This window comes from Chrysemys picta, chromosome 4 (assembly GCF_011386835.1).
Source record: "Chrysemys picta bellii isolate R12L10 chromosome 4, ASM1138683v2, whole genome shotgun sequence".
Lineage (NCBI taxonomy): Eukaryota > Metazoa > Chordata > Testudines > Emydidae > Chrysemys > Chrysemys picta.
Genome location: NC_088794.1, coordinates 22910674 through 22934999, shown reverse-complemented (window position 1 = coordinate 22934999; position 24326 = coordinate 22910674). Strand labels below are relative to the sequence as shown.

At 50.3% G+C, this 24326-nt stretch overlaps 1 protein-coding gene across 1 annotated transcript in view; it reads left to right on the top strand.

Moving 5' to 3' along the window:
• Window positions 1–19886, top strand: part of BAK1 (BCL2 antagonist/killer 1) — a 42225-nt gene extending 22339 nt beyond the window's left edge. Inside the window, exons 3-6 of the mRNA XM_005309355.5 lie at window positions 7834–7969; window positions 8124–8267; window positions 11459–11639; window positions 13467–19886. Of these exons, the coding sequence (XP_005309412.1) occupies window positions 7834–7969; window positions 8124–8267; window positions 11459–11639; window positions 13467–13571 (566 nt within the window). The 3' untranslated portion in view covers window positions 13572–19886. The remainder of the gene's footprint in view (window positions 1–7833; window positions 7970–8123; window positions 8268–11458; window positions 11640–13466) is intronic.
• Window positions 19887–24326: the final 4440 nt, after the last annotated feature.

The following is a 24326-nucleotide window of genomic DNA, read 5'->3' as shown; positions in this document are numbered from 1 at the left end:
GAAACGCCTTCCACTGTATAGCTGCCAGACTCTTACTCGGTATCCCCTGAGATGTATTTGGCATGATGTCGAATGAAACTGCTGGCCCACTTCTGATTTTGCTTAAACCAGGGTTATTAATAATAAAGCATAGCACTTTTCATCAGTAGCTCTCAGAGCACGTTACAAAGGAAGTCAGCATCATTGTCCCCAATTTAAAGATGGGGAAACTGAGGCATGGAGCGCTGGGGTGACTTTCCCCATCTGTCTACTAGCAGACTTGAGAATCAAACCAAGCTTTCCTGAGTCGTAGTCCTGACTGTATTGCATCCATGTATCCATTGTCAGGGGGAGGTAAGCTGCAGCAGGTACAATTTGGTCTGTAGCCGCTCTCTGATAACAGCCTTTGTATAAACAAATGCACCTTTTAGTGCATTAGGGCTGTTCTTGACTGATGTCTCCCATTTGAAAAGACACCCTCGGGTTAGGTCATTCATTATCACGATTTAAATGCTGATGGCGTTCTTGGGGCCATAACAGATGAGGTCATTGCCCTGAGGCGTTTACAATCTAAGGCTTTGTCTACACAAGCACTTTTGTCGGTCAGGGGTGTGAAAAAACCACACACACCCCCGGCCGACATAAGTTTCACCGACAAAAGCGCCGGTGTGGACAGCGTTGTGTGGACAAGAGGCTCACCCGCCACTCTCTGGGGGTGGTTTAATTATGCCATTGGGAGAGCCCTCTCCTGCCGGCACAGAGCAGCTACATGGGAGACCTTACAGTGGCGCAGCTGCAGCGGTACAGCTGTGCCACTGTCTGGTCTGTCGTGTAGACATAGCCTAAAAGACAATGGGGTCGATTCTTCCTCGCAGAGCATCTGTTTTGCACCACTCTGCAGGCAGACTGTAGCCTTGAAGCTACCCAGAGGATCACCCCAGTGCAAGGTGGGGGGTGTAGAGCCAGCGTAGGGGCTTTTATGATGCTCCCTCTCCCCACTGCTGGCCTAGCAGAGAAAAGGGGGCTTGGCTACAGGGAAAGGGATGTGGCCAAGATGCCCCCACACCACATTGATCCCTGGCTGCAGTTTGATCCATAGGTAGCCAGCTGAAGTAAAGCAGACTGCACTATTCCCCGTCTAGTGCAGAGCCAAAGGTGAGCTGAGTTTTAAGCCACCTTTGCATAATCCCCGTCAAAGCAGCACGCTGTGCAGAGCAACTGCATGCCAAGAATCTGACTCAGAATGTACTGGGAGCTGGTCATGACTTGGCATATTTTTTTTTTTTTTTTAAAGGGTGGGGGAGATTTCTCAATTATAGACCTGATGGTGTTACATTGATGTTGGGTAGCATTTGAAAAATATATATTTCAAAAAGATTAGTATTTATACTGTTGGATCATCTAGGACCCCAGTCCTGGACCAGGACCCCCTTGTGCTAGGAGCTGTACAAACTCAGAACAAAAAGACGGGCCCTGTCCCAGAATACTTCTGTCCCTGTGTTACTAGACATCTGGGGTTATTAAAACAGAAAGTGTTTTTTGTTTTTTTTTTAGCCTATCTCCTCTTTGTTTGTCATGCTGTTTATTTACTCTTCTGTGTTTCATTGAAACTGTGAGTCAGTCAGTTTCGTTTTCTGGTTCCCCTTTGGCCAGCACTACACCCTTGCCTTCCGTGTTGCCACAGTCCGGGAATTGTTTACATCCAAATAAATCTGTTCTCGCCGAATCAAAAACAACCCCAGAAAGTATCGGCGAGGAGGGGTTGGGGGGTGTTTGTGATCCCTTCCCCTCCCCCCATTCCTTTATTTACACAACCTACATTTTATGTAACCTCACAGTGTCTCTGACTCACTGTCTGCTTCCATCTATCCATTGGTCAATTACCCAGTTATCTATTTCCAAACCATAATTGTGTTATTGGAGTGATCTTGGGCGTCATTTCTCAGACTTGCTAAGGACCCACAAATCCGCCTGAAGTCAATGGGAACTGCAAGTGCTTGGCACCTCTGAAACTCATATGAATGACCCATGCCCAGACCTGAGTTTAAATGTATATGGGCCCCGTACTCCACTGCTTTGCACCTTGTGTCGGCATTTAGACTCTGATCCTACAAATGCTTATGCACGTACTTTATATTTAAGCAGGTGAATAGTCTTAATTAAGCCAATACTTTTGTCTTCACTAGGCAAAAAGGTGTGCTGTTTAACATGTTTAACCATAGTGTAGACAAGGCAATTTGTAACTTAACACAAATTAGCTGGTTGGGGTCAACCATAGGGACCCTGATCTATGTAATACTGGGCATTATAAGGTGTCTGTTACCATTGGTTCTTAAGAGCTGCTGTGCTTAGCTGGGGACTCCCTACATGGGGACATTCTGATTCTGGAATAGCTGTTATGGTAAATTTCCAAATGGAGACAAGCCCTAACATGGGCCTTGTGTCCGCTAGATTTTTCCTTCCAGCGTGGGAGCCACCAGTGTCGAGAGTGCCTGTCTGCACCACAATAGCAACAGCGGGGAAACTCTACGCCAGCCTTTGTTGTGTGGATCCAGCCACCTTTACCCCGCTGGCTCACTTCCTGAGCGTGTACGGGAGCCTGCTTTGTTTTTATCTCGCACAGTCAGCCAGGTGACATTACTGCTCTGCATGGTATGCGTTGAGCCCAGAATACCTGGCGTTCCAAGCCGAGAGCTGTTTACAATCCTGACTCTGGGGAAGAAGCGGCTGTGTCCAGAAAAAATCGCAGGCTTATCCAAAACACCCTCTGCCCCCTATCTCCAGCTGAGCCTCAGACCCATCCTGCCGTGCTTGTGACTTATCTCTCCTGTCTTTGTTATCAAAGCAGAGGATTTGGACACCGGCTGGTGCAGAGCAGGGGTGGGGATGTCTGGAAGGACGAGCAGCAGCCTTTCTGCAGGGCAGCTCGGCTTCAGATGCATCCCCTGGGTTTCACCGAGGTTTCTGTTTTGCAGCAGCACAGTTCTCTGGGGCTTTGGGAGTCAAGGGACTGGCCTGAAGTCACGCTAAAATTCACCTCCGTGCAGAGGGATCCGAACAAGGCCTGTGCCTGGCTCGAGTGCTCCAGAGAGACATTTCAGCCATGAAAAGGAAACATTATTTGCCCCTGGTTTGATGCTAGGAATGCTGCTGAAGCCACATGGTGTGAGTGTGTGTGTGGAATTTAGTGGTTAAAGCATCTGAAGCAATGCTGTGTGAGAGCACGGCTTTCTTCCGGTTATCGTCACCAGGTCACGCAAAGGACACAGAAACCCAGATGGCATTTGTGGCTGCCAGACAAACTGATGTAAGTGAGCTCAGATAGCAAGTGATCAAATAAGAAGGGACGGCACGAAAATGGCTTAGGCAAGCCTTCGTTGTCCACACTCACCCGGTGGATCTATACAACTGCACAAGAATCTTTGCAGGGAAAGCGGTGGCAGCCCCATCGCTTGGGCTATTTATATAAGGTTACCATACGTCCGGTTTTTCCCGGACATGTCCGGCTTTTTGGTAATCAAACCCCCGTCCGGGGGGAATTGCCAAAAAGCCGAACATGTCCAGGAAAAATACCGGCCGGGCACTTCCCCTCCCGGGCTCCAGCTGCTCTGCTCCTCCCCTGACTCTTCGGCTCTGTTTAAGAGCCAAGCTGCCCAAGCGCTCCGGCTTCGGGCAGCCCCCTTGCCTCCGGACCCCAAGCCGCCGGCCGGGCACTTCCCCTCTCGGGCTCCAGCTGCTCTGCTCCGGCGGCGCAGGGTCCGGAGGCAAGGGGGCTGCCCGAAGCCAGTAGCGCTCGGGCAGCTTGGCTCTTAAACAGAGCTGAAGTCTGAGTCCGGGGAGGAGCAAAGCAGCTGGAGCCGGGGAGGAGAAGTGCCCGGCCGGGGGCGCAGGGTCTGGAGGCATGGGGGCTGTCCGAAGCCCGAGCGCTACCGGCTTCACAGTTTGCCGGGCAGTCTCCAGACCCTGCGCCCCCGGCTGGGCGCTTTCCCTCCCGGGCTCCAGCTGCGCTGGGGATGCGCCGGCCGGGGGCGCAGGGTCTGGAGGCTGCCCGGCAAACCGTGAAGCCGGTAGCGCTCGGGCAGCCCTTTTCGCGTGGCTGGGAGGGAGGAGGGGGAGTTAGGGTGGGGACGTTGGGGAAGGGGCGGGGAATGGGCGGAGTTGGGGGGGCGGAGCTGGGGCAGGGCCGGGGGTGGGAAAGGGGCGGGGCCAGAGCCCGTGGAGTGTCCTCTTTTTTTTATTTTTTAAATATGGTAACCCTAATTTATAACTAGACCAGACGTATTGTTAGGAAATACCCTGTAGGGAACAATCCTGCAGTGGCTGCAGAGAGATGCCGGGCTGGGTTGAAGGGTTGGCTCCCACTTGCCAGACATTTATAGCAGTCTATGATTCCAGTAACAATTCACATTGAGACATTCACACTTACAAACAACAAGGCATATACATGGGCAGTATGGCCAACCTCAAGTGTTCAAAAATTATTATTGGCATTGGAGTCTCAGTCCTGGACCAGGACCCGATTGTGATAGGCCCTTGTCCTCCAAAAAAAAATCTCAGAATGAGATTTTTAAAACTAATCAATATTGAATTCTTTTCATTTGCCTCCCGGTGATTGAACTTGGCACATCTCACCTAATCGATTCCCTGCCATTGCAATGGGCTCCTGTATCGATGCACCTCAGTCTTTCCTGTTCTCTGCTGGTGGCACATAATGGTTTAGACTTCAGAGGACTGAAATGTTTTAATGTAACTCATTATTGGGGCTCTTTACAGCAGTACCTGGGTGAAATGCAATGGCCTGTGATATGCAGGAGGTCAGGCTAGGCGATCTAATGGTCCTTTCTGACCGTAAGCCATATGAAGAGAAGGATTAATGCCCTTGTAGGAGGCACTGGTAAGACCTCGTCTGGAATCCTGTATACAGTTCGGGTACAAGAAAGATGAATTCAAACCGGAACAGGTGCAAAGAAGAGCTACTAGGATGATCAGGGGAATGGAAGGCCTAGCTTATGAGAGGAGACTGGAAGAACTTGGCTTGCTTAATGTAACAATAAGGCCGATGGTGCTAGGATTACTCTCTATAAATACCAGGGAGGGTGCAGTTATTTAAGCGGAAGGACGTTTTTGGGACAAGAACAAATGGACATTAAACGGGCCATGAGCAAACTGAGACTGGGAATTAGAAGAAGATTTCTAACCATCAGAGGGGTGAGGTTCTTGGACAGGCTTCCACTAGGAGTTAGTGGGGAGGGGAAAGGAGGAAGGGCCAAGCAATTTAATTTGCTTTCAGAGAAAGCTGGACAAATTTATGAGCGTGATTTTATGATGGGGTTGTTTGTGATGGTGGGGGGAGCACTCAGCAGCCCTCGGACTCACTTCTGGTTTACTTCTTATGCTCCTAAAAGCTCATGCTTCAGGGTTTCAGCCAGACACCAGCAGGGGTCAGGAAGGGATTTTGCTCCCCACACTCCAGTGTATTCTGGGAGGGTCCATCCCCACCCCTTTGAGGCACAGCTGGAGATGGGACATTGGACTGGAAGAGCCACAGTTCTGAGGTGGCACTGAGCATCCTCTGTCTCAGGTGCTTGGCTGGCTGGTTCTTGCTCATGTGCTCAGGGTCTAACTGATTGCCATATGTGGTGTCAGAAAGGAATTTCTCCCCAGGTCAGCTTGGCAGTGAACTTGGGTTGGTTTTTTTTTTTCACCCAGGGCACAGGTCACCTGCCAGGATTATCTGGGGATCTCTCAATCTTTCCCTGCCATCGTCGAGGCCGTGGGCATTGATATACCTCTGACCCTCCTGTTCTCTGCTTGTGGCTTATAATAGCCTGGTCTCCTGGGAGCTGTAATACTTTGGTCTCATTTCGGTTGTTTGGTCAGTGTGCGGGTGCAGGGTGTGTTGGTGGCCTATGCTACAAAGGAGATCAGACTGCATGATTTAGCGTTCCCATTTGGCCATAAACTCTCTGACTAACTCTCTGAAATGGTTAGGAATCTGCATTTTCAAGCTTTTCTCCACAAACACAAAGGCCAGAAACGATTTTTTTTTACATAATCACCTGACTCCAGCAGCTGGGTCTTTAAGAATGACATCAAGTATTGTATCAGAGGGGTAGCCGTGTTAGTCTGAATCTGTAAAAAGCAACAGAGGGTCCTGTGGCACCTTTGAGACTAACAGAAGTACTGGGAGCATAAGCTTTCGTGGGTAAGAACCTCACTTCTTCAGATGCAAGAAGATGCACTTCTTGCATCTGAAGAAGTGAGGTTCTTACCCACGAAAGCTTATGCTCCCAGTACTTCTGTTAGTCTCAAAGGTGCCACAGGACCCTCTATCAAGTATTGTGAAACCTGTGATAAAATCATGAGAATTGGCATTGCTTCCTGGGGATAAAAGTTCTCCTGTACATCTCATTTTTAGAAAGCCACTCATAAAAAAGTTTGCTTTGGTTTGTGTGGGTGCATGTTTGTTTAAAAGCAATAAAACATGAAGCTAACACTTTTGAAGTTGACCACTGATTTTTTTGGCAGCCTCTAGGGCTTTTTTCAGTGCCTGATTTCAGACACCTTGGGGCTTGGATTTTCAGAGGTGCTGAGTGCCTGCAGCTGCAGTTGAAATCAGTGCGAGCGAGCTGTGGGTTCTCAGCACTTCTGAAAAATCCAAGTCTCAAGTCAAGCTTCCAAAAAACAGAGGCTCTCCATGGTGTGACTGCATCACATCTGTTTGAATTCCTCTCCTTCTGGAGTGTGCTCTCTGCATGTAACTTGGGGTGGGAGCCCCATGGTCTGTGGTTGTATCTTTGATATGGGAATCCTCATGTTTTTAAAGGGTCTCCCAGTTAGCCCTTGACTTGTTTCGTCTTGAACTTCTCTAATTTTCGTACCCTATTTGCCACTGATATGCTCCCTCCAAGGTCCAAGTTCAGCCCTCATTTGATCCTGTAGCGAGGCTTGTTGCTACGGCCTTATCTAACCAAAAAATTGCACTGGTTTAGTTAAACTGATTTAGTTCTATCGGTACAAAGTCCTGTGTGGAAATGCTTATTTCAGTTTGAGTGGCTTTATTATGGGAGGCAGCGTGGGGCAGTGGAGAGAGCACTGGCCAGGGACTCAGGAGTCTTGGGTTCTGTTCCCAGCTGTATCAGTGGCCTGCTGGGTGAACCTGGGCAAGTGACATCCCTATTCTGTACCTTTAGTTTTTCCATCTGTAAAATGGAGATGATGATACTGACCTCTGTATGAGAGATAGAGATGAAAAGCATATCTGAGTATTGTAATTTCAGTTCATTTTAAACCCTTTTCTAATTGACTTCAGCTAAACTGAAAGAACACTAGGGCAGGCCAGAATAAGGGCACCCAGACCGCCTTTGGCACTGGTTTAATTTAATCAAACTGGTGCAGCTCTGCATAGAGGGCAAGCCCGCCTGGTGTTTCACATGGCATCTGACAATGCTTCAAGCCTCAGAGGGCTCCTCTGCTGGTTTCTAGAGCCCCCAAAGCACAGCAGACCCGTGCGGACCAATCTGCAGCGCCAGTCCCTGGTGCGAAGGGCTAGCTATCTAAGGAGCACAGTGGTCATTTGGTCCATCAGAATGATGGAGAATGCAGCAGCGCAGGGGTTAGTGCCGTGGGGACACACTGTCTCAAAGAACAGGAGTACTTGTGGCACCTTAGAGACTAACAAATTTATTGGAGCATAAGCTTTCGTTGGCTACAGCCCACTTCTTCGGGATATGAGAGGGGCCGCACAGTTTCCCCAGTGTTATAAGAGCATGAGGATAAGGAGGGGTTTCCTTACTCCTGCGCACCCCAGAGGAGCTGCCTGCCTGACCCTGCCAATCATTGTCTCTCCCTCAGAAGATCAGGTGGCCCAGGAGACCGAGGAGGTGTTCCGGAGCTATGCCTTCTACCGCTACCAGCAGGAGAGGGAAGAGAGTGGAGGGGAGGTGCCGATGGACCCCGAGATTGCAGAGATCCAGCAGGAGCCGGGCAGGTAAAGCTCTTCCCATTACAGACTGAATCGTACGTCACCCAACACAATCCATGTTCAGGGTGGGATTCACACCCTATTTGTGGCCTGACCCTGGATCCTCCTGGCCCTGCGTGGAAGTTGGGCCCATCTCTAATGCTTTCCATCCTCTTGGCAGCACCAGTAACCAGGTGGGCAGGCGCCTGGCTATCATCGGAGATGACATCAACATGCGGTATGATGCAGAGTTTCAGAACATGCTGAAGACCCTGCAGCCCACGAAGGACAATGCCTATGAGTACTTCACTAAGATAGCCTCCAGGTAAGGCAGCCAGCTCCCAGCACTCCCAAGGAACGCTGGTGATGTTGCAGAGAGGGTCCGACTGGCACGCATGGTGAAAATCAGAGAAGCGAAAATTGGCATTGTTTTACCCAAGCTCTGCCCACAATACCAGGACAGCTGGCACCCAAATTCCCCCCCCCAACCCCAGCCCATAGTCCCAGAGAAGCTGGTATCAGCCGTGAACTACTTCACAATGGAAGGCTGGCATTTCATGAAGCAGTGTCTGAAATATGCCCGCATTTTCTACCTGTCTGCTTTTGCGTCTGTCATCATACATCCATGTCGGATTTGGCAGCGTGTAAATGGGTCTTCGGTCCAGTTTGCAAATGTACTGGCAGTCCTTGCACGTGCTAATGAGCAGGCAGAAGGATGGATGGCCTGCTGGCCTCCTGTGCTGAAAATCTGCCCCATCAGTCTCAAGCCTAATCATGACAACTAAACGGTGGTTGAGCTGGCAGAGCTGTGGGGCCTGGCTCTCCTCTCTGTGACATCAGGAGGGATGTTACCGATGTCTGGAGTTACACTGGTGTAAAACCAGCATGAGAGGGGAATATAGTCACTGTTTTGTTCCTGGGCAGCAGTGTGTCAGCCTCCATTGCAAAGGTTTTTCTTCACAGTCAGAAAGGCTTGACGGTTAAAAGCGCAGGGCCTGATTTCCAGTCGGTGCTAAGCAAACACAGCTTCAGGCAGCGGGCCCTGCAGGGCCTCAGTGCCTCTGACAATCAGACGCCTTGAACCAGCTCAGTCTAGCCTTTGATCTTAGGTACCACGCAGACCTCATTACTCCACAGTCCTCTAAGGAAGGCGTTGTCTGCCAGTCCTCCTGCCCTGCTGTTGCGGGGCCGGGTGAGGGGTGAAAAGTGAAAGCAAAGAGTCTGAGGAGTTGGGACTCTGATCGTCTAGCTTGCTCGTTCGCAGTGGGAGGAGAGTCTCTCTCAGAGGTCAGTGGGTGGAGAGGGAACCTGTTCTGGTAGTGCAGAGAACGTACAGGGCTAGATCTTCCCATGTGATCCTCCCAGCTCCTCGGGCTATGCAAAAGGGACTGGATTCTGGCTGTAACTGACCATCCCTGTGTGAACTCTGAGCTAGCATAAAGCTGGTGGCGCTGACTCCTGGCCTGGGCATGTTCCACCCCCGTGGAGGGCAAAGGGCAGGGCTCCACTTCGTTACACCAGTCCTCAGTCTCCCAGGCTGCTGTAACTCACACCGGGACTGGCATAGACCCTAGGATGACCAGACAGCAAGTGTGAAAAATCGGGACGGGGGTGGGGGGTAATAGGAGCCTATATAAGAAAAAGACCCAAAAAATTGGACTTTCCCTATAAAATCGGGACATCTGGTCACCCTAATAGACCCTCTCATCGGTTTCCTGGTGCCCCTTGCGCTGAGAATAGTTTGGACACAGGGGAGAAGCCTGCTCTCTGTGTCTAAAACCAAGCAACGGACCAGCGGTGCCCGGAAACCTTCCGATTTCAAGAGCAGCCTGACGGACTTGGCGCGTTGACTAATGCATGCTGTGTTGAAATGGCTGTAGAGATGCAGGGGGATCAGGGCAGCTTCCTAGAGTGCTGGATTTTGTACAGTCCAGTGGCCCCACCTGCCCTTTAGATGTCCCTCTCATATCAGAGAGGAGATAGAGGAAATCACTTCAGCCCTCTGCTGCTATTGCTTGCCTGGCCACAGGTGAGGTGGCTTATCCCGGGGTGAAGGGGAAGACAGCAGGCATGTCTGGTGAATCCAAAGGCCCCTGAGGAGACTGTGGTTCCCTTCCCACTTGCCCCCCGGCTATCTCCCCTATTTTGTGATAGCCCCTAGAGGCCTCATTCTGTCTGGGTACTCTCATGCCCTGCATCACCATGGTATCTGAGCACCTCGCAACCATCAATGGATTCTATCCCTGCAGGCCCCCTGTGATGGGGGGGGAATTCCGGCTTAGCTCTGTTTCACAGCTGGGGATCAGAAGCACAGAGAAGATGAAGTGATTTGCCTCAGGCGTCTAATTCCCTATCCACTTCCTCCCTCGTTAGGCCAGGCCTTGTACAAATGCTAGCCCTGTGTCACGGCAATGCTGGGAAGGGGAGGCAGCTTCTCGACGCTGACAGGCTCCACACCAACACCCCTCTCCTCGCCTTCCCCCCGGGCACATGCTGTACATTGTGTAACTGTCTCTCCTGTCCTTTCTTCCTGCTCCCTTTCTTCGGGAAGCCACGCTTTGCCAGCCTGAGGCGGTTAACGCACAGCAAACAGGTAAATTAACCTCTGTCACTCACTCTCCATCCTGCCTTTTCAGTGTTGTTCCTTCCTCCGTCTCCACTAACTCGTCTCTTTCCATGATACTCTGGAAGGCCCCCATCTGCATTATGAAAATCCTCCTCTTTATGCTGTGGGGCAGGACGGATACCTGCATTAGAAGGAAACCCCTCCTTATCCTCATGCTCTTATAACACTGGGGAAACTGTGCGGCCCCTCTGCAGTGGTGCGAACAGAAATAGCCATGACAGGCACCCAGGTTAAAACCCGGGGCCTGATTCTCGTCACACACATACTCTGGTGTAAATCAGGAGTAACTCAGTATAGTGACACTGGTGCGAAACCCCATGTAAACGGCTGTTGTTTGTATGCACCTGGAAGCTCAGATCAGGACTGGGCCCTCGTTGGGTTGATGCTGCACAGCTATATGTTGGAAGTCCATCCTTGCCCTAAAGAGCTGGCAGGCTAAAGTGAGATCAGAATCCAGCCCTGTGGGAGGTATTTAATTTTCATGCATCCAGGTGAAGAAAAAATCGTGTCCTAATATGCCTGGGCCACAATCCTGTTTAGACCTGCATATCTCTGTTGCATAGATAAAGCCCCAGGGCGAGTGTGTTCCTTCCAGGATAGCTCACAGAGTGCAAACTGTTAGTGGTTGTGGTTGAGCGTGTGGGAGAGCAGAACTGCGCAATTAGTTGTGCTTGTTTTTCACCACTAAGCTGTTACTAAATTTGTCAGGGTAGGATGTAGCTTGAGGGCTGAGAGTGCTCCAGGGGTGCACAGGACACAACTGTGAACCCCTGGACATTCCACCAGCTGCAGAGTAATGTGAGTGGACGGAGCAGCCCAACAGGGGGCAGCAGAGCACCAGAACCAGCGTGTTGTGTTTTTTTTAACCAGGAGGTTTGGTTCTGTTACAGCTTGTTTGACAGTGGCATTAACTGGGGCAGGGTGATTGCGCTGCTGGGGTTCGGTTACCGGATGGCGATTCATGTGTACCAGCACGGGGTGACCGGCTTCCTCCGGAGCATCGCTCGCTACGTGGCAGAATTCGTGCTCCGCAACCGCATCGCCCAGTGGATCGCCGACCAAGGAGGATGGGTAAGTGAGCCGGGCTTTTTTTCTCGGCAGGGCAGCTGGGCCGGGCTAGGGGCAGCACGATTCCTCGCTTAGCTGGGCTTGTGAGCAGTGTTGCTGGTCAAATTGGGTCAGAGGCGCTTGCAGCTGAGCTTTGACCAGTTGGGGGTGCTGTGACGCAGAGGGGGACGCATCAGAATGCAGCCAGCTGCGGGGATGCTTCAGGAGTTAGGCCAAAATGTTCAAACTTGGAACCTAAAATTAGGTACTTAATCCACACTTAAACACCAGTATCTATTTATCTAAGGTACTTACATGGCCCCCATCTCCATGATATTTGGGCACCTCACAAACTTTTCCATATTTATTTTCGCAACACCTCTGTGTAGCAGGCCAGTGGTATTATCGCCACTTTACAGGTGGGAAACTGAGGCACAGAGAGGCTAAATGACTTGCCTAAGGTCACACAGGGAGCCTGTAGCAGAGCAGGGAATGAACCCGGGTTTCCCCAGCCCTAGTCTAGTACCCTAAGCACCCTCCCTGTGTGTACGAGCAATCCAGTTCTCAGGAGGGCTAGGCGCCCACAGCTCCTGTTGTCTCTGGTGGCAGTTGAGTGTGCTCAGCAAATCAGGTCCTGGTTGTTTAAAGCTGGACATCTGAAAAATGAGCACTCCAAATTTGAGGGCAGCGTAGAAAGTGTAGGTCTGAGTGAGGTCCTTCTCCTGCCGTGTTAGTGAGTGTCCGATAATAGAAGAGATGAGAGCCATATCCCCTTAGGAAACGGATAGATAATAAGATGGAAAATATCATAACGCCACTATATAAATCCATGGTTCACCCACACCAGCATGCGGTTCTGGTCACCCAGTCTCAAAAAAGATATATTAGAATTAGAAAAGGTACAGAGAAGGGCAACTAAAATGATTAAGGGTATGGAACAGCCTCCATATGAGGAGAGATTTAAAAAACTGGGACTTTTCAGCTTGTAAAAGAGACAGCTGGGGGGCGGGGGATATGATAGAGGTCTGTAAAAATCATGGATGGTGTGGAGAAAGTGAATAGGGAAGTGTTATTTACCCCTTCTCGTAACACAAGAAACAGAGAATCTAATTCTTGTGTTACAAGAAGGGGAAATGAAATTAGTAGGCAGCCATTTTAACACAAACAAAAGGAAGTACTTCTTCACACCATGCACAGTCAATCTGTGGAACTCCTTGCCAGGGGGATGTTGTGAAGGCCAAAACTGTAATGGGACTAAAAAAAAACGTAGATAAGTTCATAGAGGATAGGTCCATCAATGGCTATTAGCCAAGATGGTCAGGGATGCAACCCCATGCTCTGGATGTCCCTAGCTCTGACTGCCAGAAGCTGGGAGTGGATGACAGGGGATGAATCACTACCTGTTCTGTTCAGTCCTTCTGAAGCATCTGGCACTGGCCACTGTCGCAAGACAGAATACTGGGCTAGAGGGACCATTGGTCTGACCCAGTCTGGCCGTTCTTAAGTTTTTATATCGAAACTGCTGTACTGAAAGTAAAGGGCTGATTGGACCCCTTAACTGCAGCAGGCATGTCTATTGTGTGTACCCTCGAGCTGGCAGATGGATGAAAACGCTTATTCACTGATGATGATCTGAAGTTTCTGTGGGTTTACCATGGTGTAAAGGGGATCAGAATCTGGCTCATTCGGTTGCAGGGCGGAGCACAAGCATATTTTAATGAATCCAATGCTGCCAAGTTTGTGCAAAAAGCAACACAGGTGATGTCTGAGTGCCAGGCATGCCAGCAACACTAGTGCAATTGGATCATCCTGTTGCTGCGTCTTTCACCTGCCAATTCTCTCTCCTGCTAGGTGGCAGCACTGGAGCTGGATAACGTTTACGTGTTGTACATGATGGGGGTGTTGGTCGTGGTCCTGCTGGGTCATTTGGTGGTACGACGCTTCTTCAGCCCGTGACTAGAGTGGAGGCCGAGGCCGGCGATCCGGCCAAACTCTCTCTCTCAATACTTCACGCCGTCATAAAGACATCTCCTGAGAGAGAGGGGCTCAGGGAACAAACAAGGGAGAGCAGTTTGGAAATGATGACTCCTCTTCGGAGACAGCACCATCCACGGAGAGACTGCCATCCGTGGGGAGACTGCCAAGAACTACACAGAGAGGCGTTAATGGGGGGATTTTGGGGGTGGGTGGGGAGGGATTGAATTATCTCATCCAAAGGTTGAATGCAGCAGTCAGGAACATCAGCACGATGACATTCCCAGCATGCAGCGATGGGCGAGGGTTACAGGCTCCTGCAGTGTACAGAAACTGGAGAAGCCCCATTAGAGGAACAAACGTTGTTAAAGTAATGCACGTGTCTCCCGCATCCACTGAGTGGCATTCTCAAGAGCCATCCCAGGGAAAGGCACGGAACATCCTCTAATGGATCTCAGCCCAGATCTCGCCTGCCTTGGCAGAACAGGATTACAGCCGGAGCCGATACAGTCTCTGCTTGTAAGTCATTGGAGGGGGTCAGCCAGTGCTGGAGAATCCAGGCAGGTTTTGCTCTTACTTTCTCTTGCTCCCAGCCTACCAAACCCAGATTCTTAGCTTTCCCGGTTATTTTAAAAGAGCATCTGTGTCCACCTCTAAACAAATACACTGTTTGGCATGTGACAATCATGACTAGAAAACCAGTTGCCCCTAGACAAAATGACAGACTGATCCTGTCAGGATCTGAATTTGGAGATCTGCTTTCCCTCCCAGGGACATCGCAGACACCTAACCAGAGCAGCATCCTAGGACTGTGCTAGTGGTCCTGGTTGCCAACCCTTCCTAGGGGAACGCAGAAGCCTGAACTTCAGGGTGGCAGCAGGTGTATAAAGGAACGGCTGGTTTTCAAACACTAAAATACGGTCAGGTTAAAAATCCTGGGGTAAATCAGGAGTGAATGTTCTGGGTTGCGATGCACCATCCCAAGTCTGCAGTGTTTGGCTTACAGGCACAGCAGATGATGGTCTTCATCCACAAACCTTTCTATGGAGAATCCGTCTGGCGGGGCTCCTCTCACTTGACTCCTGTATTTCTGTCCGTGATTGAGATTGTAAACCTCTCCCTGTTGGCAGTTATTCAGAGTGGCGGCAAAGCAGAGCCCCCGCTTTCAAATCCCCTGAACTTTTGTGCAGTGAGCGTGGGGTTTCTAAATCTGGGTCTGAGGCTTGGGTCCATTTGTGCTTCCCACTTCAGGTTACTGTGTAAAGCTTGCAAACTGTGACTGGATTTAGGCTGTGTCCACCTGGGCCTCAGATTGGGTTTAGACCCAGTTCCTGCTAACCCTGTTTCTAGCACTGTTCAGCCAGCCAGTGGGGAGGGAGCCAAACTCTCTTCTGGTCGAAGGAGAGTGGGAGAGCCAGTTATCAGCTAATCTATGGCTTCAGTGCCCTGAAGCTGAGGACCTGGCTCCTGTCTAAAGGCTCCTTTAGCTGGGGCCAAGGCTACTTAATTTTATCCTGGAGACCGGATAGAAGCAGCAGCAGCAGCATTAAGACTAAAAGTATCTCAAGCGTTATCAGGGATTTTTCCGTTCTTGCCTGTGTCATGAACCTTTGCTGGTTGCGGTGCACAGCTTGCTGGAGTAGGAGGGGAGGAGGCAGCTGGGATGGCTGATAAAGGGATGCTGTGATTACTCTTCTAGGCAGTTGTAGGGGATCTCGTAGGGATTGCCAGAGTGCATCAGACCCGTGCCTTGTCCAGTCTGGTAACCTGGCTCAGACAGTGGCCAGGTGTTTCAGAGGAAAGTGAAAGAAGCCCGCCGTAGGAAAATATGGGGTAATCTGCCCGCATGAAGGCCTCATCCTAATCCCTAATAGTTAAGAGATTGGCTTTAACCCCGAAGCATGACGTTTAATATCCCTTCTGAAATTTGTGTTAGCATTAACTGTGATAACCCTGGCTATTCCTGTTATCCATCTAAATTCCCACGCCCTCTTTGAACCCTGCTAAATGCTAATCCTCAGCAACATCTGCATTGGTTCCTCTATCTAATTATACTCTATATGGAAACAGTATTTCCTTTTGTCGGTTAGAATGACCCAGCTTTTGTTTAATTGAATGTCTCCTTGCTCGAGAAAGGAGAACATTAGCTCCCCTTCTCTAGACCATTCATTATTTTATATTCTTGTCCTCTTTTATTCTTCTCCTTTCTAAGATTAAAATGGTAGCAAACTTCCCCTCGTATGAGTGTTCTTCCAGGCCCTTGATCATTCTCTTCACCCGTCTCTGAACCTCCTCTTGTTATGCAATATCCTTTTGGAAATGGGGTGCCCGATACTACACACAGTATCCGCAAACCACAGATTTTTAAAGACCTTAGAATATTTTCTATAGCATGCTGCATCCGATTCCTTATACATCCTGCCATCTTGTTTGCTGTTTTTCACCAACTGCACATTGAGTGAAGGTCTCACTGAGCTGACACATCCACGCCCGTCTCCTGAGTTCATACAGTTAATTTGGAATCCTGTACACTGTATGAGTAGCTCTTTCCCCCCCTCCCCTCCCTTCAGTGTGCATTACTTTGCCTTGATCAACACTAAGCATCACTTCCCATCATGTTGCCAATTCATCTGGCTTGATTAGGTCCCTCTGGAGTTCCTCTGTGTTCTCTCTGGTCTCACCAAACCTAACTAACTGGGTATTATCTGCAAATTTTGCCACTGCAGTGCTCACCCTCTTGTCTAGATGACACTGAACTCCAGACCTAGTACAGCACCTTGAGGCACCTGCTGTTAATCTTGTTGACCCATGCCAGTGATTCTTCATGACTAATTAGTTTCTTTAATAGCCTCTTGTGCAGGACCTTGTCAGAGGCCTTTGGAAAGTCTAAATAAATTATGACAACGGGCTCTATTGATACGTTCCAACACTCTAGTAGATTAGTGAGACATGATTTTCCTTTGCAAGAACCATGCTGATTAGACCTTATCATTTTGATCCAGAACAGTTTACCAAGGGCCATGCTGGATTCTCCATCAGTGACCATTTTTAATCATGATTAGATGTTTTTTCTAGAATATCTACTCTATAAATTATTTTGGAGAAGTTCTGTGGCCTGGGCTATCCAGGAGGTCAGACTAGATGACCACAGTGATCCCTTCTGCCCTTGCAATCTATGAATCCGCCAGATGTATGAATTATCTGTTTTTTGTTTCAACCAATTTCCCAGGAACCAGATTCAAGGCTAGTAGATTTTTTTTTTTTAATAAGATGCTTTATGGTAAGTGATCAAGTCCCAGTGGAGTCAGTGATACAGGACCCAAGAAGGGAATCTTTAAAACTTGAACCTTTGCTTTGTTTACCGCTTTTATTCTCTGCCACCTCCAAAAATATTCAACGGGGCACCATCAAACTCAACCCACTGCAAGGACTGTATCGGGGCATTTGCTTGTTACCCCCGTAACCTTACTAGACAATCATCCCTGTTGCTAGCACTAATTTCTAAGTGGACAAAAGGCAGGTTTGAACTGGGAGATGAGACAAATAGGGCAAGGAGCTGCTAAATGAATTACTGATCTGCAGTACTGTATTCAGTCTCTGGCTGGCACTGTTGCACAAGTAGATAGCTACCAGAGGCATTGAGGAGAGGAGTGGAGAAGGGATATCTTAAGTTTAAGTCTATTTGGAACCTACCTTGAAAAAGGGAGAAAATCCAGTGGGGAAAGCTGCTGTGTGATTTTTAACAGTATCTTACATTGGTCCAGTTGGCCCCACGTTTCATCTGCTAAACCCAGCACTCATTAGGAGCTGCCTTAGGGTCTGTGTTCTGAGCTGCTTTGAAATAAGAATGTCGTTTTCATCTGTTTTTAATTGGGCTGCTGGTCAGGGATGCTTTGGGGGACAGGACTGGGAATGGGCAAGGAAAGCCTTTTCTCCTTGGCCCTGGAGGTTTGACACCAGCGCAGAAGAGAGAGAGGACCAAAAAAACTGCGAAGAACAATTGGGTGAGCTCAGTCCGGAGAACTGTGGACAGGTGTCTAACCTTAATCTCCACTGCCATTGGCCCTTATTAGCTGTCTCAGCAGGGGAAACTTGCAGTGGGGCTGTCTGCAGGGGTGTTATTTCAGAAAAACGTTGGGGGGAAGAGGCAGGCAGTGGAGCAAAGTTGTCAGCATATAGAACATTATATGTGATTATATTATAGCCTGCAAAGCTGGGAGGATTGGTAGGGGGGCATACAGACCTATGAAAAATCTGGGGGAAGGGAGGCAACTGCCCCCCTTGCCCCATAGCAAATGACACCCCTGGCTGCCTGTGCTGTGCACAGAGCATTTCAGTCTCTGGGTTAAGCAATGCCACCAATTCTTCCCCCCGCCTCCTTTTTTTTCTTGGAAGGAGCCCTCCTTGCTTTAAGGAAATGAACGCCCTATGAAGGGGGAACTAGGTTACAGTCCTTGCAATAATCCCAAACCACCAAACTGCGGTGAAAGCAGCCAGCGTGTAAAGATGCCTGTGACGGGTGGTGATGAAGTTGACTGTCTGGAATCCTTAGCAGAGTGTATGCTGGATGCTAACAGCCTGCCTTGTAACTCCTCCTTGCTCCTGTTAAGAAAATGTGGGTGTTTGCTGCACTGAACAGCAGGGGTTTCCCTGCACAATCCTACTGTAATACTCCTAGCCACATGGTACTAACTTGTGGGGAGCTGTGGCCAAACCACTACAAAAGCGACACCTACTATGGCATGCTCGTCCCCACAGTGGGGACAGACAGGATGCCTGACCCAAGTGAGGTGCTCAGGAAGAGACAGGTGGGTGCTGGAAGAGGAATGTTTGGCAGTGATCTAGTTCTTACACAGGAGTGGGAGGGGAGGGATTAATACAGATTGCTGGGTGTTGTTCAGGTGCTGAACTAGCAGCCAGATATAGAGGGGAAAAGCCATTTGACCAGGAGATCGACTGAAACGAGGGATGTGGTTGAGGAACAATCCCTGCTTCCCAGCTTCAGTTCTAGCCCCAACCGTTGGTACCAGGGACCATGAGGTTTTACTGACTGTTGGGGGTTAGGCAGGGGTTGATTCTCCCAGGGGGCTGTGCTCAGTAATCTGCCCTCCCCACATGCCTCTAATGGACTCCTTAGTGCGGCATGCCCACAGGGTTCCCATCTGTCACCCCTCCCTGCTGAATGTCCAGCCATCACAGTGCCCAGCATAAGCAGCAAGTCTCAGTGGCAGCAGATGGGTGGCTGGCAGGAAGCCAGTTATAGTTCCCTGATTCTCTGCCTTGGTCCCAGAGCAGTTTAGAGCAGCCCCCCACAGACTGTGCCAACTGGCTCTGGTCCCCTAGAGGCCATACATCAGCTGGGGATTGTCAGAGCGACCATGCTCGCCTCACTGCCCTTTCCTGTCCCTGATGTGCCTCTTGAGGCTCTGCCTGCTGGGGTCTCCCGAGGAAGGGTCTTAAGGGAGCGGAGTGGCACTAGGCATCTGGCCCAAGAATTCTTGATTGGAGTGGAAACAAAAATAGAAAAGCAGGGAGAGGTGAAACCAAAATCAGAGCATTCGATGTGATGTGTGAAGAGGGTCAGGAGTTCAAGGGCATTGGCTCGAGCTACAGGATCACGTCTGACTCACCCATTCCTTGCAGCCACATCCCCAATTCCGGATGGCCGAGAATGGGGGCAAGTGCGGTGACGGACGGATTTCAGGAGGAAGCTTGTAACGTCCTGCCCATCTGGCTTGCAGAGCAGGGAAGGGCTCAACACTGTCCTAGAGGGGGACTTGTCCCTTGACAGTCAAGACTGGTGGCGGCCCTCTGTGAAACTTTGTGCACGTGGGATGGGGGGAGGGGTTACATGTATACTTGAAAGCCATACTGTAGCTATTATCCGACTTTGTTTTGCTTTATTAATGGTTTCTGGAAAGCCTGTTGTTCCACAGATCGCTTCCTCTGAGCCCTCCAGTGATTCCTGACTGCCCCAATATGACTGGGGGCAGCAGGGGACCTCCAGTGAGGGGATATGGGGACACAGTACATGGGGAGCAGTAAGACACACATCATGCCGCCTCAAATGACGAGGGGCTTGCAGTATCTTGTCTCAGTATGGTGGTGGTTGTACCCCTGAAGAAGACATGGGTAGTCCCCTTTTGATCCCCCCCATGTATGTAAACCATCTTTAATAATAGCTCAGGGGCAAGAGGTGTCTAGAACGCACTGGGTTGTTTTCCTGGAAAACCATTTCCCTGCAAATAGTCTTTAAAAAAAATTTTTTTTTTTCCAAAATAAAAGTTATGTGCATTTGCAGGTCTCCCTCCATACTGGTGTGTGCGCGCCCGTCTCATACATACATATGTATACTGAGGCTTTTCTTGGAGGAGTTCTATTCCACTTCTGCAGCTCTTGCCAACTCAGAGTGGGAGGAGGAATGCCCTTGTGGTTAGGGTGTTAGCCTGCGACTCAGGTTCAGTTCCCTACTCTCCCACAGATTCTCCTTTAATCTCTCTGCTTGTTGTTCCAGCTGTAGACGGGAGATAACAATTCTCCCTCCCTTCCAGGGGGTGCACTGAGGAGGAATTCATCATGGTTGCAAGCCTGGCCTAGCCAAGCCTACGAGGGCCTAAGGATGCCTGGTTGAGCAAGGCAGTTGCCACTTGTGGACTGGACATGGGCCACCTGCAGCTAGGGTTCTAGAATGCCGTGTGTACCAGAGCCAGACCCTTTCTATTCCCTACACTTGCTGCATGGGCTAGGATGGCTGCCCATGCCCTCATGTCATCTCCTCAGCTCCACAGCAAGTCCGTGAGCTCACTGAGGGAGAGACCCTTGCACAAAGTACCAGCTTTCTAAAAAAAACCCCAAAAGCTGCATAGTTGGTGCTACGGAGCTGTAGCAGTTACAATGTCACGAGCCACCCCCAACGGGGCAGTGCTGTCAAATTAAGGGGCTGCCTTGGGCAAGCCAGGAGGAGCATTCCTGTTTCCATTAACAAGAGCGGCGCTAGGGCACAAGGGAGATGCATACCCAGTGAGGAAGAGTCCCAGCTCAGAGGATGCTTGGTCGTACCCTGTCCCCAAAACACAAGAGCTGCTGCAGTTCTTCACCTTTAAGCAGAACAACGACGTGCCCTTGACAACAGAGATTGCCCTCTATGTGCCCCCCTCTTCTGCTGCCTGGAAGCAGGAGTCTGGTGCCCTCCCTTGTCTTCTCCCTTGGACACTTCGCTTCACTGGCGAGCCTCACTAACCACGCTTGCCCACTAACCACATGGCGGTAGAGAGCACAAGAGGCTTTGCAGAGGTCAGGGAAGAACCAGGATGGCTGGGGTGTGACCACAGGCAGTAACGTGGCGCAAGCGTCCACACTTGGAGAAGCTGAGTCCAGCCAACATGGAGGGAATTGCAGGGCACTCTGTGCTCCTGTTGCTCGCCATGGTGCAGAGGTGAGAAGCTTCCAGCCAAAACTTTTCTCCCATGGCAATTTGACCAAGGATATCATTCTTTCTATACAATGCTCCGAGTGGGGACGTGAGTGGTTGGGTGTTTGCATAGCTCAGCAGCGAATGGGAACACGGGACCTGATCCAACACCCATTTGCAGTCAGTGGCAAACCTCCCATTGTCAATGGGCATTGGAGCTGATCAGGGGAGATTAAATTCCTCTCCCACCACAAGGGAACCGCCAGTCAGAAGAGTAACCACTCAGGGCACTGGAGTGTTAAGTCTAGCCTCTCTCCCCACAACCTCGAGTCAGCTAGCTGACATCTAGAGTATAACCAGTTCACAAGGCTGACAGAAAAGCAGATGAAAGGTGGAGAAGCCAACAGGCGGGTCCACTGGGGGAATAATTATTAAGTGAAGATCCTTGCAAAATCCTATTTCTCTGGTGCATCTCTTCACTCGTTTTCTGAGAATCAGGCCGAGGAGGATCCGTCAATTCATAGTTCAGGTTTAGGGTGAGTGTTATTTAACAGGCTGACTTTCCAAGCAGAACCTTAGCCGCCCAAGTTAGCTGAGACTCTGAACTAGTCTGTGAATAATCACAGGAAACAGATGCAAAGCCTACACAGGACAAAACATGGCCTGAGATTTTCAAAGGGGATTTAGACACATTCATTAAATAAAACTGAGTTTAAGTCCCCTAGACTGCCTTGAAACTCTCCACCACAGCTTTTGCTGGGAAAAGCAGATTTCATCATTAACCTTCCACCCAGCTTAAAGCAGTAGCTATTCCACTCATTGTCTTCACCATTCTGCCTGTTGTCCGGAAAAAGTGTTTATTGAAATCCATAGTGCTTCAGGCCAGAAGGGAGCACCAGAACATCTTGTCTGACCTCCTGTACATCACAGGCCACCATCATCACCCAGTACCCACACACCAACCCCAACCACAGACATTAGACCGAAGTACTACAGCTCCCAGGAGACTAGATTGTTCTGTGCCGCAGGCAGAGAATAGGAAGGGCTGAGGTGCACCAGCGCTCAAGGCCCTGCAATGGCAAGAAAATGATGGAGAGAGAGCCAGCGAATCCTGGCAAGTGACCCACACGCTGCAGGCAAAATTCCCCCCAAGCTGGCCTGGGGAGGTGGCAAATTCTGTCCCAACCCACATAGAGTGAATATTTAGAGGTCCTGGCACAAACCAGGGCCGGCTCTAGGCACCAGCAAAACAAGCTGGTGGTTGGCGCGGCACATTTTTAGGGGCGGCATGGCCGGCGCCAGAATGCCGTCCCTGCTGCCCCTAAAAGTGTGCCCCGGCCGCCCTAGCTCACCTCCGCTGCTGCCGCTCGCGCGCCACGGCGCACGAAACAGCTGATTTGCACGCCGCTGCTCGCCCTCCCTCCCAGGCTCTCAAACCTGGGAGGGAGGGGGAGAGGCCGCGGCGCACGAAACAGCTGATTCGCGTGCCGCTGCTCACCCTCCCTCCTAGGTTTGAGAGCCTGGGAGGGAGGGGGAGACTCCGAGTGGCCGCGGCGCGCACGCTGCTTCTCCCCCTCCCTCCCTCCCTCCTAAGCTTGAGAGCCTGGGGGGAGGAGGCAGGGCTGGGGATTTGGAGAAGCGGCGGAGTTGAGGCGGGGCCAGGGGTGGGGTAAGAAAAAAACGGGGGGAGGGGGCAAAATTGTTTTTGCTTGGGGCGGCAAAAATCTTAGAGCCGGCCCTGGCACAAACCACCACATTTTCTAAGAGTGGCCAATGATTCCATGTTCCTCCAGTTTTGGATGCCCAAACTCGACTAGGTTCTCAGAGCTGCTGAACACACACCAGTAAGAGACCTGAATCAGCCCTTGAATTCCCCTATCACTCCAGGAGCATGTTCTCCCTCTCTACATCCTTTAACATCAGGGCTAACTATGGAGCTGCTGGTGCCCTCAGCAAGACTAGACTACAGAGCCCTATAGGTGCCAGAGTATGCCCAGGTAGGTGCCCTTCTCCCTTGGTCACTTGCCTTGAATGGCCTTTCAGCTGACTCTGTCCCACCTGAACCCCAGAAATTCAGTTTGAAGGAGCCACAGCGTAATTCCATCATCTCACTGTAAGGGCAGCTTCTCAGGCTCTCCCTGCCTTTCCAGAACATCAGACGGGCACTCTTGTTCCCAGACTTGTTATATAGGGCCTGATGTTGGACGGTGCTGAGCACCCACAGCTACCTTTGGCTTCCACTGGAGCTGCAGGTGCTCAGCCCCATCGGAAATCTGGATTCCAGTAATTACTGAAGCCTAGAATGAGACAGATGGAGAAGTCCTCTGGGCCCAGTCTCCTGTCTGCCTGAGATCTGGTGCACCAACCTCCATGGTTCCCAGCGCCCTATGATCACACTCTGCAGGGCTGGGCCAAGGACAGCTGCATAAGTATGTGCTGTATCATTCCCCCCTCGGCTCTACCTGCTGTCAGGATGGGGATCTTATCTCTGAGAGGACCACACCTTGCTGTCTGAAGACAATCAAGAAGGGAAATTGCAGGTGAAAACCAATGACAAAGGAACACAAGGGGGGATAATTCCAAGTGGCCAGTGTTATCGGCGGCAGGCCATGCAGGGACATTTCCGACACATGCAAGACCCGGAGCTGCCACTGGCTTCCTGGTGAAGAGCTAGTCTGGTTGGCAAGAATATCTACCAGTAGCTGATAGGTGTGAAATGATGGTGGAGAGAGAGGGGTTGCATGGTGGAGCTGAGTGAATGGAGGTGGGATGGAATAGGCCACAGGGGACTGTAATTATGGTACTTAGCACTTATAAGGTACTTTAACTATTTACTATACACAGTCTTCCCCATTATTTTTCCTGAATATCAAATCCAGCTCTCTCGGCTCCTCCTGTTTAGTTCTGCCCCCTTCCCTACCTCTCCTTTTAGTATGAAACTACTACAGAACAGCATTCAAATACAGGGTCTTTGCCTTCCTGTTTAACACAAATGCAGGAGTACTGTACTGTACTTACCGTACTTGCCCTCACTGAGACCTGGTCCTACCTGGTCTCTCTCCCCCATCCCATCCTGCTCCTTTAACCTGAGATGAGTCTTGCAAGTTATCTGATTTTCATTCTGCACATGCCCAGCCTGGATGCCAGCTTGCCCCAGTCAGTCCCACTGATGCTGTTTGGGTCCAGCAGCATCTGTAGCTGCTCAAAGAGCTCGCGGGGGATTTTGGAAGGGAAAAAACACACAGCTGTCTCAGCGTCACTCAGCCAGGTGGGATCACTGAAGCTGAAGGCCTGGTGCTAGCTCAGTGCACTGACTCTTCTGCACC